This window comes from Mirounga angustirostris, unplaced genomic scaffold (genome assembly GCF_029215605.1).
Source record: "Mirounga angustirostris isolate CCGP_5_RB_7025 unplaced genomic scaffold, mMirAng1.0.hap1 SCAF_4, whole genome shotgun sequence".
NCBI lineage: Eukaryota > Metazoa > Chordata > Mammalia > Carnivora > Phocidae > Mirounga > Mirounga angustirostris.
This window is the reverse complement of record NW_026991712.1, coordinates 19,355,480-19,375,691: the sequence shown is the minus strand read 5'-3', so window position 1 is coordinate 19,375,691 and position 20,212 is coordinate 19,355,480. Positions and strand designations below refer to the sequence as shown.

Below are 20,212 nucleotides of genomic sequence, written 5' to 3'. Positions count from 1 at the left end.
CAGGTCATGATCCTGGAGTCCCTGGATCGAGTCCCGCATCGGGCTTCCTGTTCGGCAGGGAGTCTACTTCGTCCTCTGACCCTATCCCCTCTCAGGTGTTCTCTCTCTCTCATTCTCTCTCTCTCAAATAAATAAATAAAATCTTAAAAAAAAAAAAAAAAAAGAATTCCTCATATCGGTAAGAGCATATGATACCTGTCTTTCTCTGATTGACTTATTTCGCTCAGCATAATACCCTCCAGTTCCATCCATGTCGTTGCAAATGGTAAGATTTCATTTCTTTTTATGTCTGCTTAATATTCCATTGTATATATATACCACACCTTCTTTATCCATTCATCTGTTGATGGACATCTTGGCTCTTTCCACAGTTTGGCTATTGTGAACATTGCTGCTATAAACATTGGGGTGCACGTACCCCTTCGGATCCCTACATTTGTATCTTTGGGGTAAATACCCTATAGTGCAATTGCTGGGTAGTATGGTAGCTCTATTTTCAACTTTCTGAGGAACCTCCATACTATTTTCCAGAGTGGCTGCACCACCTTGCATTCCCACCAACAGTGTAGGAGGGTTCCCTTGTCTCCACATCCCCTCCAACATCTGTCGTTTCCTGACTTGTTAATTTTAGCCATTCTGACTGGTGTGAGGTGGTATCTCATTGAGATTTTGATGTTGAGCACTTTTTCATGTTGTCTGTTGGCCATTTGGATGTCTTCTTTGGAAAAATGTCTCTTCATGTCTTCTGCCCATTTCTTGATTGGATCATTTGTTCTTTGGGTGTTGAGTTTGATAAGTTCTTTATAGATTTTGGATACTAGCCCTTTATCTGATATGTCATTTGCAAATATCTTCTCCCATTCTGTCAGTTGTCTTTTGGTTTTGTTGACTGTTTCTTTTGCTGTGCAAAAGCTTTTTATCTTGATGAAGTCCCAATAGTTCATTTTTGCCCTTGCTGCCCTTGCCTTTGGCGATGTTTCTAGGAAGAAGTTGCTGCAGCTGAGGTCGAAGAGGTTGCTGCCTGTGTTCTTTAGGATTTTGATGGACTCCTGTCTCACATTTCGGTCTTTCAGCCATTTTGAGTCTGTTTTTGTGTGTGGTGTAAGGAAATGGTCCAGTTTCATTCTTCTGCATGTGGCTATCCAATTTTCCCAACACCGTTTGTTGAAGAGACTGTCTTTTTTCCATTGGACCTTCTTTCCTGCTTTGTCGAAGATTAGTTGACCACAGAGTTGAGGGTCCATTTCTGGGCTCTCTGTTCTGTTCTTTTGATCTATGTGTCTGTTTTTGTACCAGCACCATACTGTCCTGATGATGACAGCTTTGTAATAGAGCTTGAAGTCCAGAATTGTGATGCCACCAGCTTTGCTTTTCTTTTTCAACATTCCTCTGGCAATTCGGAGTCCTTTCTGGTTCCATACAAATTTTAGGATTATTGGTTCCATTTCTTTGAAAAAAGTTGGTGGTGTTTTGATAGGGATTGCATTAAATATGTAGATTGCTCTAGGTAGCATTGACATCTTCACAATATTTGTTCTTCCAATCCATGAGCATGGAACGTTTTTTCCATTTCTTTGTGTTTTTCTTTCATGAGTATCTTATAGTTTTCTGAGTACAGATTCTTTGCCTCTTTGGTTAGATTTATTCCTAGGTATCTTACGGTTTTGGGTGCAGTTGTAGACGGGATTGACTCCTTAATTTCTCTTTCTTCTGTCTTGTTGTTGGTGTATAGGAATGCCACTGATTTCTGTGCATTGGTTTTATATCCTGCCACTTTAATGAATTCCTGTATGAGTTCTAGCAGTTTTGGGGTGGAGTCTTTTGGGTTTTCCACATAAAGTATCATATCACCTGCAAAGAGTGAGAGTTTGACTTCTTCTTTGCCAATTCGGATGCCTTTTATTTCTTTTTGTTGTCTGATTGCTGTGGCTAGGACTTCTAGTACTATATTCACCACAGTCAATTTTAGGACATTTTCATGTCTCCAGAGAGCAACTCCAAACCCTTTAGCAGTCCCTCCCCATTCCCATTGCGTGCTCCTCCCCCCAGCCCTTAGGCAATCACTAATTTATTTCTTTCTGTATAGATTTGCCTGTTCTAGGTATTTCATATAAACTAATCATACAATAAATAAATGTCATCTTTAATGTCTGGCTTCTTTCACATATAGCATGTTTTTAAGGTTCATCTTTGTTGTACAACATACCGATACTTCGTTCTTTTTATTGCTGAATACAACTCGTCATTTGAATGTATCACTTATTATTTATTCACACATCAGTTGATGGACACTTTAGCTGTTGACCCTTTCAAGCTATTGTAAATAATGCTGCCATGAATATTTATGTACATGTTTTTGTGTGAGCATATGTTTAAAATTATTTTGGATATAAACCTGGGAGTGGCATTTCTGAGTCATATGTTAATTATATGTTTAACTTTTTTGAAGAATTGCCAAACAGTAGCTGTACCATTTTATATTCCCAACAGCAATCTATAAGAGTTCCATTCTCTCTACATCTTTATCAGTACCTGTTATTGTCTGTATTTTTTGTTACATTCATCCAAGGGAGGTGAAGTGGTATCTCTTTGTGGTTTTGATTTACATGATGTTTTTGGCTAATGATGAGGATCTTTACATGTGCTTATTGGCCATTTGTATATATCTTTGGAGGAAAGTCTATTCAGATCCTTTACTCAGTTTTTATTTTTTTATTTTATTTTATTTTTTTTAAAGATTTTATTTTTATTTATTTGAGAGAGAGAGAATGAGAGAGAGAGAACACCTGAGAGGGGATAGGGTCAGAGGACGAAGCAGACTCCCTGCCGAGCAGGAAGCCCAATGCGGGACTCGATCCAGGGACTCCAGGATCATGACCTGAGCTGAAGGCAGTCGCTTAACCAACTGAGCCACCCAGGCGCCCCCTTTACTCAGTTTTTAATTGAGTTGTCTTTTTATTGCCATAGGAGTTATTTATATATTCTAGATACAAATCCCTTATAAGATATACTATTTACAAAAATTTCCCTGTGCGGGCGCCTGGGTGGCTCAGTTGGTTAAGCAACTGCCTTCGGTTCAGGTCATGATCCTGGAGTCCCTGGATCAAGTCCTGCATCGGGCTCCCTGGTTGGCGAGGAGCCTGCTTCTCCCTCTAACCTTCCCCCCTCTCATGTACTCTTTCTCTCTCTCACTCTCGTTCTCTCAAATAAATAAATCTTTAAAAAAAAAAAATTTCCCTGTGTTCTGTAGGTTGACTTTTTTTTTATTAATTGGTCATAGTTACTGAATAAATAGTATATGTCAGGCATCAATCTAAGCACTTTCCCTACAGCATCTCATATTTATTCCTCACAGCAGCCTTGTCATATGGATACTTCTTTTTAAAATTAATAATCTTTATTTTTTTAGAGCATTTTAGGTACTCAGCAACATTGAGCAGAAAGTACAGAGAGTTTCCTTATAGCCCATGTCCTCACACACATATAGCCTCCCTTTACCAACATTCCACCCCAATGGTACATTTGTTAAAATTGATAAGCTTGCATTGACATATCATTATTATCCGAAGCCCATAGTGGGTTGACTTTTCGTTCTCTTGATGGTGTACTTTTAAGCACAAAAGTTCTTAATTTGGGTGAAATTCAGTTTTCTCTTTTTCTTTTGTTCGTTGTGCTTTGTGTCTCTTATTTAACAAACCATTGCCTAATCCCAAGGTCATGAAGATTTTTTCCTTTGTTTTATTGTAAGAGCTTTAAAGTTTAACTGTTAAATTTATGTTTTTGATCCATTTTAGATTAATATGTGAGGTAGAGGGGTAGGGGTGCAACTTCATTCTTTTGCATATTGGATGTTCGGTTGCTCCAAGACCATTTGTTGAAAAAACTGTTCCTTCTCCCATCAAATTGTCTTGGTGCCTTCGTTGAAAATCATGTGACTGTAAATGTGAGGGTTCACTTATGGATTCTCAGTTCTATTACTCTGTATGTCTGTTGTTACACCAGTGCCTCAGTGTCTTGATTACAGTAGCTTTATAGTGAGTTTTCAAACAGGCAAGTATGGATCCTCTAAGCTCCTTCACTCTCACCACACACTCAAATTCTTCTCATTTCCCTCTCATACAGTAATTTTAAATTAATATTAGTTGTTTTCATTATTTTGATTATGTAATCGCTCTTCACAGTTGAGCCATGTAATGTATCTTATTTTCCTTTCCTCTACAGTATTCTGTTTTAGCTAGAGTCCGTGAATCTTTTTTTATATCCAGCCACAAAGCCTTCCCCCAGTGGTGAAACTCCTTTCAGTACCTTCAAGCACATTAAGTATTCTATCAGTCATGTATATGTAAGAAATCTCTTCCAGATCTTTATGACCTGTCTAATCCAGACTGGTTTCTCTAGCTTTGTTCCATACCTTTGGATTTAAAAGACTAGTTTTTCATCATCATGGAAATTTCTTTTGCCCTTTCTCTGTTGGTGCCTTTAATCGTCTTGTCTCTTCCCTTAGTCCCTATTTTGGTGGAGCAGATTTGCTAAAATCTTCCTGAAATTTTGACGGTATTGCTCCATTATCTTCCAGCTCTTAGTGCTGTTGTTTAGAATTCTAGTGCTGTTTTCATTCTTGATTTTTTTTTAATAGTAAATCCATATTTTCTCTGGAATTTTGCAGAATCTTCTACTTGTTCTTAGTCTTCTGAATTTTCATGATGATGCACCTTGGTGGGTCTATTTTTATTCTTGTATTGGGCTCTCAGCATGCCTGGAAGCTTGTCTTTTTATTGGGGAAAGAGTTCTTATAATTTATTTTGTTGGTAATTTCCTTCCTCCTGTTGTTTTATGTTCTCACTTCTATTACTCCTGTGTAGATGTTGTTCCTCCTGATTTGAGTGTCTGTCTCTCTTTATCTTCTCTACTATTTTCCATTTTTTTGTCTTCTTACTTCACTACTTTCTGTAGATTCACTGAACTTTTCTTCTACCAATTTAGATGAAGTATATGTTTATGCTTTTCTTAGTTTTAATCTCCATGAGCTCTTTCTTATTAATGTTCTTATAATCTCCTGTTCTTATTTAATGGATGAAGTATCTTCTCTGAGGATTTTAGTGATCTGATTGGTTGGTTTGTTTGTTTCTTGTGTGTGATTTCTTTTTACTGTGTATTCTTTGTTTCCTTGCAAGTCACTTTTTTCTGTTTATTTTGGCATCTAGTTTTCATACTAGCAACTTTTTTCTTGAGATCTCATAACATTTGCCTGCCTGCTCACATTTAAGGGATAATACCAGAAAACTAATGGGAAAATTTAGGTGCATGAGTGTAGCTTGTTGGCTGTGATCTTCATTTTAGGGTGATCTCCCTGGGACCTTAGCTGATCCCGATGTTGGGATTCTTCGGTCTTTCCTCTAGGACTGACCACATTTCCAAAAGAAAGCTCAATTCTGTTATCTGGCTTCCAAAATTCTAGAAGTTATATAGGTGAAGTAGGGCAAAGGATCTCAATATTCAATATACAAGTACATGCTTAATCCACTGATAATTAACTCTAACCCTACTCTCTGTCCAGTATCTCTCAGGCCAGAGACACCTTGTTTTACTTTCTGCAGAAAATAAGCCACTAGTCTTCTGGACTGGGAAAAGGACAATCATGTGCCTCAATAGAATAAGGACTGGTCAGGTTGCCAGACTTCACCTCACTCACAGACTTCAACCTATTTTCCTATTTTACCTTCATGTTGCTTCCAGTGCCGTCTGGGACCATCATCCCAGAGTCTTGTCAGGGGCTGTAGTATAAATTATGTTGCTTCTAAGCCTTGTCCAGTTTTTCTCAGCTTCCTTAGCAGTCTGTTACCAATTATTCATTTGCTTTCCGGCTTTCAAAATTAGTTTCTGTTGTCTCTTCTGTTAGATATTAGTCCTTGTAGATTTGTGCTATTTTAAAAATCTCTTTATTATCATTTTGTGGAATTTCAGGAGATAGTAAAAATGAATGCTTATGTCCATTTACCATCTTCAACAAAAAAGGGACTCTACTTCTATTTTTAATCTCAAAGGCTTCACAGTTTTTCTTTGACCTTCAATATAACCCTCACTTGATTTGTTTTTAAAAATACAAGAAGCTGTCTTAAGTGACCTTCATGTAACTGGCATGCCAGATTAATGAATGCTCTCCATTCCCTCTGTAAAATACATTATGGATGCCCACTGCAGGGACTGAAAAGCTACCTTGGAGTGTATCTGTACACTTCTGCTGCACCAGTGGAATTTTGTGTGTGCTCACAGGGGTCAGTTAATTCCATTTTAAAGAAAAAGAAGCTGGAAATAGTAGTTGGTACATTATGGGTGTGGTCATATAAGAAAGATATCGTGGAAGTCTAGTGGGCCATATCAAAAGGTAATGAACAAGGACACATCGTTTTAAAGTAAAGTGTGTAGGCTTTATATCATTTTTGTTATGATCCTCTGCTTTCAGTTTTCTGACTTAAATGAACAAGTGCTACCCAAAAGAGGTTGCATAAGAGCTTGTTTTCAAATAACATAGAAAATCATTATATCCTATGGGTCAAATGACTGATTCTGCCATGTTGCATGCTGAATTTTCACATACTTAACAAAATAATTGTTTTTGTTTAGTTCCAGATGTTGAAGTGAAAGGAGAGTGTTCTAGCTATTATCTCCTGTTACAAGGTAATGGCAATAGAAAATGTAAAGCCACATTGATTCACTCAGCCAACCAGATCAATGGCTCATTTGCACTCAGTTTAATTCATGGAAAGATGAAAGCAAGGACAGAAGAAGCCAAACTGAGTAAGTATTAATTTTAGGTGGAAAACGTTTTTATATTTGTTTGTGTATGCAGTTAACTTATGTGGTTTTTAATGATTTTATTTTCCCCAAACTCCATTTCACTTTCATTTTACCTTTTATTTTGAACATATTATAGCATATATGAACAATTGAAAGTACACATAATTAATCCCTTTTTCATTATACTTAGTAAAATTTAGTAGGTCAGCCTTTGATTCCAAATAGGAAATTTTTAGTATTTTCCACTTTATTTATTTATTTTTAAAGGTGTTATTTTTTTATTTCATAGAGAGAGCTCACGTGTGGAAGCATGAGGGGGTGGGGCAGAGGGGGAAGCAGACTCTCCACTGAGCAGGGAGCCCAATAAGCAGCTAGATCCCAGGACTCTGGGATTGTGACCTGAGCTGAAGGCAGATACTTAACCGACTGAGCCACCCAGGCATCCTGTTTGTATTTTCCACTTTAAAACACACTTTAAAACAGATAATATTTTTCTATAATTTATCTCTCATTTTTACATACTTCCTCTCAAGCATCTTGTTCCATTTTATTGCCCATCTTTTTTTTTTTTCACCAAGTTCCAAGTTTTGGTTATCCATCAGTAGATGACAAACCACTCCAAATTTAACTTAAAAATGACTTTTCATAGTCCTGTGGGTTGACTGGGCTCAGCTGGATGGTTCTATTTTATTTATTTATTTATTTATTTATTTTTAAAGATTTTATTTATTTATTTGATAGAGAGATAGAAGAGCACAAACAGAGGGAATGGCAGAGGGAGAAGGAGAAGCAGGCTCTGCACTGAGCAGGGAGCCTGATGCAGGACTCGATCCCAGGACCCTGGGATCATGACCTGAGCCGAAAGCAGATGCTTAACCATCTGAGCCACCCAGGCGCCCTGGATGGTTCTATTTTAAAGTCCCACTTACGTTTGCAGCCACATAAAGCTGGGGCTCCATTCACCTGAAGACTTAACGGAGCTTGTTGTGTAAGATGACTTCTTCACCCACCTGTTTGGCTCCTGGGTTAGGATGGCTGGAACAGATGAGAGCTGGCGTTCTCTTCACAGGCTCTGTTTTCATAGCCAACTTGGGCTTCCTTACAACACTATAGTCTCAGGGTAGTCTGATTTCTTACCTGGTTGCTATCTTCTCTTAGAGCATTGTTGTAAGAAGCCTCCAGGTTTTTTGACCTAGCCTGAACTCATTCACTGTCACTTTTACCGTAGTACCTTTTTGATTTCATAGAGCTAACCTGGATTCATTGTGGAAGGACTACACAATGGGTGAATAGTAAGTGTGGTTGATTGGGAGCATCTTTAGAGACGAGCTGCCATACTGCCTCTGTGCTTTGTGTAGGACTTTCAGTAGCTGAGGCCATAAAAGAAAATGTGATGGGGGAAATTCTACTGTTACCTAAATTCCCTCAATTTAAGAGACAGGTCAGGGTTTAAAATGCAAAATAATTTAGTATGCCTAATTTCTGCATCTTAATTATTATTTTGAAATAAGCAAGAGCAGGAGAGTTGAGTAACTGGCTTTTTTTTAAAAAATTATATAATAACACATTTTCTGGGAACGGAACATTATTGTCATAGAACATCCTTAATACTTTTCTCTATTTCTCAGGCTTTCCTTTTGACTTCTTGTCACTTCCACATTTTTCTGGCGAGCAACTTATACAGAGAGAGAAACAGTTAGCTAATGTTCAAGCTTTGGCTTTGAGAGAATGTCTGAGTAAGTAATGATTTGTACATTTCATTTTACTCCAAGAATGTTGACTTGTTCAGCAATGCATTGTTACTGTCATACTTTTTCTTACTTTGTCTTTTAGGTATAATGCTCATTTGTAGAACTATTCTTGATAGAGGTGATGCAGAGTAGAAAAGGTCTGCAGCCTTTTTCCACCAGATTCAGAATCTTCCTATTTATTCATATATCACTGATAACATTTGTAAAAGTATATTTTTTAAAGACTTATTTGAGAGAGAGAGAAAGAGGGCGGAGCAGCAGCAGCAGAGGGAGAGAGAGTCTCAAGCAGACTCCTCACTGAGCACAGAGCCCGATACCGAGCTCGATCTCACGACCCTGAGCTGAATTCAAGAGTCGGATTCTCAACTGACGGTGCCACCCAGGCACCGCTATAAAAATATTTCTTTAGGAAAATTTTGTATTCCATTCTTTTTAACTGTGTACTGAAAAAGGTAGCTATGGTTTTTTAATTCTGATTAATATGAATTTTTTATAAAATTCCTCATTTTATATTTTTGGTTGTATCAGGAGGTTAAAGACTACAAATAGAGGGAAATACAACTACAGAGAAATTAATATGCTAACTTGAGCATTGATTCTTAGACTTTAACCATGACTATTAATAATAACACATTTCACATATGTGCAGAGTAAAGTTAGCATTATGGATTTTTCCTTATTCAGGAAATTAACACTTTTTCCAAGGGTCATAGTTTAAGGTTTTACCTCTATTACTGAATGTTTAGTTGGTATCAGTCTTAACATTTTTTAATAAATAATCATTCATTAGTACCTAATATAAACTTATTTTAAGGTAACTGATAGGGAATTTTTAAGAAATTGATTCAAATTGTGAGGCCTCTTGAGTAGCATATGAAAAAATGATATTAGAATTAATTAGATACATTATAAAATAAAAACTATCATCCTTTAAAAGCATTTTAAAAATATCTTCAATTCAGTAGCCTGTTTTATTCAACGGAAAATAATTTTAGGATACTTGGTCTCAATTATTCTTTAAGAATTACCTACTTTTTCAGTTGTACAAATCAGGGTGATTGTGTAGTCTTGAACTTCTCCAACCATTGATTTTTTTTTTTTAATTGTATCAATGATATTAGCTCAAGGAAAATATAGTTAGAAAGGCAAATCAGTTTCAATAAAAAGTAGTACATGTTAAAACCAAGAAAAAGAATAAATACTGGAATAGTATTTTTGTGGCTGGAAAATCTTTATTTCAAATATCAACCTGCAGTATTATTTACCTCTTGACTTTGTTCTGTCCCCGCTAAACGCATCGTCAGGCCCTGCTCCCTTGCCTTAAGCCTTTTGCAGCTCTTTGTAACTTAGTTCCCTCAACATCTCCTCTCTCCTTCATCTTCACCTCTCTTCCTCATCCTTCCAACCCGAAAATCTGCCAGAGTGGAAGAATAGGTTGCTCTCTGAAGCTGACGCTTTTCTGCTTTGGGTAGGAAGAGTTAGCTCTCCTGTTTAGGTGGGAAGGGAAATACTGACAGCTCTAACTAGACTGCTGCCTGCAGGTGTGATCAGAAGCTCTGCTGCGGGAAGCAGAAACGGAAGTGCTCAATAAATGCCGAAAGTGTAGGAGCACCAGCGGCTGAGCGGTACCGCAGCTCTAAGGATGCCGCAGCTCTCGGCAAGGTGCAAGGACAAGGAGGGGGCTTGAAGTTGGGGGAAACCTTACAGCTAGTAGCTGCTGGAGATACCAGCCCTAGGCATATCCATGAAATGACCAGTTTGCAGTCCAAAGCATTACATCATGATAAAATTAGTGATCCAGTTCATCAGTTTATGATGGAAATACTAGCTGAACCAACCTCTTCTCTACCCAGAGAGTCAATACTGGATTAAAAATTTGGGGTAAAGTTGCATCTGTTCAGAATTCCTGTATCTCCAAAGACAAGATGACAGCAAAACGAAGTTTCTGATATAAGAATGTCTGAGTGTATTTCAGTGACTTTCAAAGAAGTGATATATAAATATAAAAGTAGTGAAAGTGATATAGTTAATTAATTTACACATGGTAAAAACTAATGTACTAAAAACTAATGTAACTAATGAACAGCTTTCTTTGGGGAAAAATCAACAATTCAAAATCAATACAAAGATTATAGCCTTTGCTGTAAAATAAGAAGTTGTTCAAGAAGATTTTTTTTTTTCCTTCAAAATTATCAACAAGACATGGAGTAGACTTACTATCTCCCCACTATTTCTCTGCCCCAGTACTGAATCAGAAAGAGCAACTGGAAAAGTTTGCATGAAAATGTACATACATTATCGAGACACTTTGTTGTTTAAAATAACACAAAAATCAAATAAAGTTTCTGTTATGGTTTAATTTTTTAGAATAATTACTTCCAGTAGTTTTATTTTTTAAAAATTATATTAATAATATTAGAATGATATTTATAATTTTATAAGTTTTTTTACTTGGTTTTTTGGTGGTTTGTAACTTTGAATTTGGAAATATTAAGTATCTTGTTTCACTGATTTTTAAAGAAAAAGTTTAAGAATGCTAGACAATTTTTAAATAAAAGACTATTCAGTATGATGCAAAACAAATACCAAAACAACAACAGGGTTGTCATTTTGCTCCAGTATTGCAGTCATTCCTCTGAGTTTCCCACATCTGTTTTAAATTTATAGAACCTAGTACAAACCTGATTGACACTCAGTCTCTGGTACTTTTGAATATTCTACTCTATCTTTTTATTTAATAGATCCCAAGTTATGGCTAGCTTTTTAGGAATAGTATTCTTTTGCTGATTCATTTTTAGACTTTAGTCAAATATTTTTCTCCCAAATATTTTCTCACTTGTGTGCAAATTCATTTGTGTAGAGAATATTTTTTGCCTAGGTAAATTATTCTGCTCATAACCTTGTTAAACTTCATCTGTTTCCTCTTTCTTTTTCGGTCATTAAGGCCAGGAGGAAGTCTTACACTACTCTCCAAATAGCCCAATTTCATAATATAATTGACTACTTTAATAAGCATGGTCCGGTTCATGATTTAAGTTTATTTTTAACATTAATAAAAATGTAGAGCTAAATTCTGAAGCACATTACCTATTGTGCATCTTTCAGATGAAAACAAACCATTGATAACTTTTCATTTAGATGGCTCCCAGCAGATTGGCAATAAAGCTTTTTATTTTCTCACCAAGAAGATGTAATAATAGCAGCATATTTTACAGTCTTACTTTACCATTACCAATGTTCTTGAGTGCAGGAACCATGTGTAACTTACCTTGGATCACAACTGGAATGACCCTACCAATATCCACATTGCTATGGTGGGATTTTGCAGAGGCATCGTTGTAAAGCTGATGTTCTAAAGTAGAGCCTCTAGGCTGGCTATTTCCTTCTCAGCCTACTCTCTTGCATTATTTATGTTTCAACCTCATATGGTAATGGGTTCTAATCCTCTGTGTCTGAGGGCACAGCACAGTGCTTTGTAGACAGTACCTAATAAATGTTGGAGTGAATTCTCTGTGCATTTACAATTTACTATTTTATTATAGAAGAAAATGTTATTAGTCCAGAAGTGTTTTAAAAGTGGAATATTTTTGGGCACCTGGGTGGCTCAGTTGGTTAAGCGACTGCCTTCGGCTCAGGTCATGATCCTGGAGTCCCGGGATCGAGTCCCGCATCGGGCTCCTTGCTCAGCGAGGAGTCTGCTTCTCCTCTGACCCTCCCCCCTCTCATGTGCTCTCTCTCATTCTCTCTCTCTCAAATAAATAAATAAAATCTTTTAAAAAAAAAACTATATTAAAAAAAAAGTGGAATATTTTTATAAAAGTAATACATGGGTCTAGTTTAAGATGTAAATGGTATTGAAAAACTTCATGTGGAAACCAGCAGTACCCTACGGTCTCCTCTCCATCTTTCAGTCTCCGTCTGTAGGCAGTGACCCGCAGCTGTCCCAGCTGGTTTTCCTAACATTTCCTCCACTTTTGTTACTAGTATGCGTATGCTGCTGTTTATTAATTTGCAAATTTCAGACATTATCTTAGCATCTAACTATGAAAGATAAACATTTAGCTTTCTCATATCATCTTCAGTTTCCCTTTCTACCCTTTACAATGAAGTCATGAATTTTGGTTAAATCAGTGGTTAGTTTTAACATTATTATCACTATATGCATAAGTTTACCACTGAGTCATGTAATATACGATGATTATCACTCTTGTATCATCTTTGTTTTTCTTATGGTTGATGATCATTTTTAATTTGCCCATTCGTCTGTACAGGCAAATTTTTTTTTTTTTAAGATTTTATTTATTTATTTGACAGAGAGAGAGTGAGAGCAGGAACACAAGCAGGGGGAGCAGGAGAGGGAGAAGCAGGCTTCCAGTGGAGCAGGGAGCCCGATGAGGGATTCGATCCCAGGACCCTGGGATCATGACCTGAGCTGAAGGCAGACGCTTAACAACTGAGCCACCCAGGCACCCGTGGCAAAGTATTTTTATGTTTTTCCAGAGGCTCCAACATTTTTCTACACACTTATCATTAAATTCATTGTATGTTCAAACACAGCAGTTCCTTTTTATTTCTCTTTATTTTTTCAGAGTGTTTAATATTTTGTTCTGATAACGGAACATTTTAGAGACTTCTCTATCTTCTTCTCCTCTTTTGGAGTCTCCTTTTTTCTAGACCACTTGTCCTTCTTCTTGGATTGCTCCCTTGTTTGGTTGGAGCATATCTTTCAGTAACTACTTTGAGTAAAACTTCATGGGGCGTAAATTTTTTTAAGCTCTTGCGTATTTGAAAATATCTTCACTTGACTGATAGGTCATAAAGAATCCTAGGTTGAAAATCATCTACCTTCAGAATTTTGAAGACATTGCTTTATTATCTTCTGTGTGACTGTGTTCCTATTGAGAAACCCAATTCTATTCTTATTCTTTATAGTGTTTATTTTTGGTTTCTTTGTTTTAACCCCTTTCTAGAATGTTTATCTTCAGAAGCTTTGGCCCTGGAAGCTTTACTCTGAATCATGGTGTGTATGTATTCTCTGTCCTCTCTCTCTGTCCTCAATTTATTAAGCTATGTATTTGATGAGCCATTTCAATAGAAGATTCACATTCTTAAACCTGAAAATGTTAATAATTTTTCTTTCCTTTTCTGTTTTTTTTTCTTTCTAGAACTTTTATTAGTTATATAAAAAATACCTGGACAGAATACCTACTTTTCTGCACCGAACACCTAATTTTCTTTCCTATTTCCATATTGTTTTCTTTTTGTTCTAGTTTCTGGGCAATATCTTCCATTTTATTTTAAGCCCTTTTATGGAATGTTTAAAATTTGAGCTCTCATATACTTAATTTTTAAAAGTCTTTTCTTGTTCATCATCTGTTCCTTTATTAAAGAATCCTGTACTTGTTTCATGGGGTGTAGTATCTTTTCTTAGTTCTACGAGAATATTAATTATAGCAAGCTTTCTTTTGTTCCCTGCAGTGTTTTTGTTTCTGCTGGGCTCCTTTTTCCTTTTTGCTTGCTTTAGTCTCTCTTTTTCATCTTGGACTTTTTCTATTTTGAGGGTCCCAATAAATAAACCCCCTTACTCTCCCAAAGTTGGAACCAATTGAAAAATAAAACTAAGAAACACACTGATGGAGATAAATAACAGATAAAAGCTGTATTGAAGGATATGACTTTTTAGATCTTGGCCAGGTGAGTTTTCTGAACACCCAGAATTGAATTTCCCCCCCTTGAATGAAGAACTAGGCAAATGAAGATCAACCCTGTGGGGGCAGGGTTACCGCGTTGTAGAGAGCATGCATCCTGAGGACTTGCTAGCTCAGAGGAAAGTTGGAGAGAAGGATCTGATCAGAGCATGCCTTGTTTCTTCTCCAGACTAGCTCAGTGAGTGACAGGAGGGAGATAGGAGCTAGAAGTGTTACTGGATCAAAGTCCTTCCTTATATGTGTAAACGTAAGACTATGGAAATGCAGAGTCCCCTCTTTCCTCAACACCTTTTCTTTTTTTTTAAATTTTAATTCTTTATTTAAATTCAGTGTAGTTAACATATACTGTATTATCAATTTCAGGGGTAGAATTTAATGATTCATCTTTTGCATATGACACCCAGTGCTCATTACATCAAGTGCCCTCCTTAATGCCCATCACCCAGTTACCCCTTCTGCCACCCGCCTCCCCTCCAGCAACCCTCAGTTTGTTTCCTAGAGTTCAGCATCTCTTATGGTTTGCCTCCCTCTCTATTTTCATCTTACTTCATTTTTCCTTCCCTTGCCCTATATTCATCTGTTTTGTTTCTTAAATTCCACATATGAGTGAAATTATATGATATTTGTCTTTCTCTGACTGACTTATTTCACTTTGCATTATACCCTCTAGTTCCATCCATATCATTGCAAATAGCAAGATTTCATTCTTTTTGATGACCGAGTAATATTCCTATATATATTTATTTATATATAAATGCCATATAAATACACACACACATGCATACCACATCTTCTTTATGCATTCATCTGTCGATGGACATCTGGCCTCTGTCCATAGTTTGGCTATTGTGAACATTGCTGCTATAAACATCGAATCACTGTGTTCCTTTTTTTTTTTTTTTTAAGATTTTATTTATTTGTTTGTCACAAAGAGAGAGAAAGAGAGAGCACAAGCAGGGGGAGTTGCAGGCAGAGGGAGAAGCAGGCTCCCTGCTCAACAGGGAGCCTGATGGGGAGCCTGATGAGGGACTCAATCCCAGGAACCTGGGATTGCGACCTGAGCTGAAGGCATACACTTGACTGACAGAGCCACCCAAGTGTCCCAAATCACTATGTTCCTTAAATGTCTGGTGATTCTTTTCTGTCTGTACTGTTTTAAATGGGAAGCTTTACATACCTTGCTCTAATATACCATCTGGCAAGCTGCAGTGTAGAGTGGTAGAGTGACAAGTCATCCTGGTTGTGAGCTCCTATCCCTACCTGCACTTCAATATCAGGACGAAGCTCTTTCCTCCAGGGGCATTCAGTTTTTCAAAAGGGGGACTCCTTAATCTTTCTAGTGGAGCATTTATAGCTGCTAGCTTTCCCGCTACGGGGCTTGGAATCAGACCCCTCAGTATGTACACTTCTATTTAGTCCCCCAGTTTTAACTCCAGTTTCAGTGCTACCTTTCAGTGTGCCTGATGCTGCTTGGACTGGGACTCCTTTTCAGCTTCTACCAAAAAAAAAAAAAAATGAGAACAGAGTCTCCTGGCTGTGAAGGCTGGAGGGTGGGGTATAAAGACCTTTAGTTCTAACTGCTCCTTCCCTAAACATCCATGCACGCAGTCCTCTTTTAGCCTGTCTCGCCATCATCTTCCTAATACCTCATAGGAGTGCCTCTCTAGGTACCCAATTGACCCTCCCTCTGCTGCACCAACTCAGCTACCACTCCACCATCATCTTATCTTCCAAAATGTCCAAAACTCTCATTATTTATTGTTTCTGCTTTTGTTGTCCTTTTTTAAATTCCTTTGCTGTGAGTTTAGGTTTGGGGAAGGAGAAGAAACAGATGGAAGTGGCCAAGCTACCACATTTAACTCAAAGTCTTACAAGTTTTATTTTCACGTAAACACCAACGTTCTTAGTGCTCTGCGGTATATTCTGAAAACTTGCAAAGTTGCCTTTACCATTCATCACCTCATGGTGTGAACAGATTACTTTATTTTTGTTTATCACACATAACTGGAAATTCTATCATTACCTACAAATTGGGTTAAAATGAAAACCTACATAGGAATGTTGATTTGCTGGAGAAATTCAACTGTTTTACTTTTGAAAATATTTATCATGAAAGCGTAATAGATGCACTTCTTGAGAGTCTTTAAAATAATAGTTATATGGTTAATCATACTGTTTTGTTGTCTTACAGAAAGGAGAAAGTTGGCAAAGCAGCCTGAAGTAGTTTCAGTTGATGAACTCAAAAGTCTATTAATACTCACAAGGGAACGCTTTTTAGATCGTTTTGATGCCTTTATACCTAAAACAATTCCAATAAAGACAGACAAAATTAAAACCTCCAATATGTTAAATGGTAAGTTTTTTGTAGAATACTGGTTCTTTTTGTATGTATTTCTCATCATTTAAACATTAAAAAATTTCTGTCACTTCTTTCATTAAGCATGTTTAATATAATTGTTTTTGAGCAGAGGGAGAAGCACTTTAAGGTGATTCCTCTTATTAATTTTACTAAGCTCCTAGAATGGGCAGATTTCTACTAAGCCATATTTTCGGAAGATGAGAATAGTAGAACCTACACAATAAGTTGACTATAGTTAAAACTACCTACAATAAGATGCTCTGCATTTGCCATTCATTGTAGTAGGAACGGTCACCAAACTTCACTGAAGGAGCAGGAAATCATTTCTATATTAACTTGCAACTCTGTCTTTTCCTGGTTCCTATTCTTGTGATGTATTTGGATACAGTGAAGCTTTACAAGATCTAGCAGGAAAGCATTTGATGATTGCCTGGCATTTTAAACGTACAGGGTAATTTTTTGTTTTTATTCCTTGAGAATCATTTTTATTCCATTGGTCAATAAGAAAATAGCCAAAGAGTCAAGTTAACAGTAATGTTTGTGGGGTACCTTTCTCTGTTTGACACCATAAAGGTATACATAGAAGTAAAAATTTGGATCCTTGACTTTCAGTAGGTTATGATCTATTTCAAAAACAAAATATAAATGCAGCACACAGTGCCATTTCAAGAGCCCAGGCTCGGGAGCTCGCTTGCCGGGGCTCAAGTCTGAGTTTTGTCACGTGTTCTCTGAGTGTCGTTGGGCAGTTATCCCACCTATCCCTGCCTCTGCCTCCTCATGTTTAAAATGGGCTTAATAGGGCGCCTGGGTGGCTCAGATGGTTAAGCGTCTGCCTTCGGCTCAGGTCATGATCCTGGAGTCCCTGGATCGAGTCCCGCATCGGGCTCCCTGCTCAGTGCAGAGCATGCTTCTCCCTCTCCCTCTGCCACTCCCTCTGCTTGTGCTCTTCTGTCTATCTCTCTGTCAAATAAATAAATAAAATCTTTAAAAAATAAAATAAAATAAAATAAAATGGGCTTAATAATATTACCCACTCACTAGGGTTATTGTGAGGATTAGATGAGTTGATGCATATAAGAACACAGTAAATGCCAAAGAACTATTAGCTGTTTGTATTATCATGATTGTCATCATGACATATCAGTACGAACGGTCAATAACAGTGCAGAATAATCTGACAGGTGTTGGAGACAGTGCAAGGTTACTTGTAAATGGGGGCATGTGTTCAGTAAATGAGAGACACAGTTTCTTGGTTGCAGCCTGGGCTCTGGAGCTGGACTAACAAGGTTGGATGCAGCTCTGCAGCTTACATGCTGTATGACTTTGGGCAAGTTTTCTAACCTCTCTGAGCCTCAGGTTTTTTTTCATCTTTAAATGAGAGATGACATATGTTGTTATGAGGATTAAAGGTATTATTTATAAATTGCTTAGAAAGTTGCCTGATGTGAAGTGCTATATATTTGTTTTTAAATAAATGAATGTGAATTTAGAGGCAAGGAATATAACTAGGGTAGGATAGTCACAGAACATTTTGTTAGGAGCAAAGGGACTTGGATGTAGGCCTTCAGTGATGCATAGGATCTGGGTAGAGTGGAGAAGATAGGATTTTCCAGGAGGTAGGAACTGAATACCCAGAGTCATAGAGGTAAGAAAGGGCAGACTGAGTTCCAGAGAAAAGTTGGCTTACTCAGAGAATTTGTGCAGGAGTTAACAGTTACAAGGTAGGAAGGGCTGTGATCATTGCACGGGTTTTTCTGTAAGTATGGAAATGTGTCTTATAGTTACTCATACAAAATCAAGTCCTAGGACACTATTAACACCCTGAGCTTACAGGGGTGCTCATCTTAAAATGTAAATCAGATTATATCACTCCTTTGCTCAAACCTTTGTCATTGCTTTCTATTGTACGTAGAATGTGTCATCCTTAATACGGCTTACAAAAACCCTAAAAGATGTCTGCCCTCACACTCTTTCTGGCTTCCTCCAGTGTCACATTTCTGTTTCCTTGGTGCCACAGTCTTTCCATTCCTTGAGCACGTCACCTTCCTTTCCACCTCGGGAACTTGACACACACGGTGTTCTCTTTCCGGAATACTTTTCTCCCAGTCTTTACCTGATTAATTGATAGTCATTCTTTAGATTTTGACTTAAGTGTTACTTCCTCTAAGAGGCTTTCCCAGACCTTCCTCATTTTAAATTGTTTCCAGTGGTACTCATCTTCTGTATCTTTCTTTAAGTTATTTTTCCTATGTTAAATTATATACTATAGATGTAATTATTTATTAACTATTTGTCTTCACTGTGAACCATATGTTCTCTGAGAGTAGGGAGTGTGCCTACTTGCTTTCTTCAGTGCCCTAGAGCCTAGTACCGTACCTGGCATATTTCATTCCTCCCAAAATAATACTGAACAAATGAAAGAAACCCTGAAGATTTTTTAGAGCCTGAAATGAAATTTGACAGGTTATACGTTTGAACATGACTCCTAAGAATGGAGTTGTGATTTTTAACATCCGTAGCTTTTGTTTGAGTAAATACATCTAGATGCAAATTATACAGCAAAGGAACCAATAAGGTCAATCATGTTTCATATTCCGATCCCATTCTTTAATAACCATGCTCATTAGGAATTATTGGTAATCATCAAGATTATTGTTTTCCCTTTTTTTGTGTGTATAAAAACTATAGCACTCTAGCATGTGTAACATGAAAATCAGCATGGACAAAATGTCTTGATCTAACCATTTTCTATACTCATTGCCACAAAGTTGCTAAAAACCTTCACAATGCCAAATGTAATATCTGAACTCAAAATGCAGCAGCTCTCTCCTTTACCTCAGGCCACTGGAGCACATAAACAACACTGCATAAATGAGTTTTCTAGGTAATTTTATAAGATCACAGTTTTATTATTTCAAATATTTTCATAAGAATCTTCTAGGGGCGCCTGGGTGGCTCAGTCTTTAAGCGTCTGCCTTCGGCTCAGGTCATGATCCTGGGGTCCTGGGATCGAGCCCTGCATCGGGCTCCCTGCTCAGCGGGAAGCCTGCTTCTCCCTCTCCCACTCCCCCTGCTTGTGTTCCCTCTCTCGCTGTGTGTCTCTCTCTGTCAAATAAATAAAATCTTAGAAAAAAAAAAGAATCTTCTGGTATGTGTTTATAATTCTTGCTTTATTAAACAGAATATGCCAATTATAATATAACCTTTTCTTTGTGATTGTAAGGCTTTGTGTATGTAAGGCTATGATGGCCTCTGTTACTATGCACATATTATCACCTGCTGTATTACTTCCTTTGTGTTTGCTTTGATTTGTGTAGGGCAGGTATTTGAGTCCCTACTGCATCACTTCCATTTCTCTGTTTCTCCTGTAAAGTAAAACACTTAAAAAAAAAACAAAACAAAAAAAAGCAGTGTTCTTGGTTTCTCAGAGGCCCTTTTTATGCTTTTTGGTTGTCAGCATGTCCTAGTGTCCTGACTGCCACATAAATAAAATATTGTGTCTTACTTTCCTGTAAGAATTGTATTAAATTATTACCCAAAAGTACATATGAATGTTTGTCCATCCATTCCTTACTATTTAGCCTATGTCATTTATA

General features: G+C 37.2%; 1 protein-coding gene across 4 annotated transcripts in view; it reads left to right on the top strand.

The window, feature by feature from the left end:
- MTBP (MDM2 binding protein) overlaps positions 1-20,212 on the top strand; it is a 79,122-nt gene that overhangs the window by 28,282 nt on the left and 30,628 nt on the right. For 3 of the 4 annotated variants that reach the window (XM_064587954.1, XM_064587952.1, XM_045895971.2), the window contains 3 exons: positions 6,625-6,798; positions 8,427-8,534; positions 16,449-16,610. In XM_064587954.1, coding sequence (XP_064444024.1) covers positions 6,625-6,798; positions 8,427-8,534; positions 16,449-16,610 — 444 coding nt within the window. The remainder of the gene's footprint in view (positions 1-6,624; positions 6,799-8,426; positions 8,535-16,448; positions 16,611-20,212) is intronic. The other variant, XM_064587953.1, reaches the window with a different exon arrangement.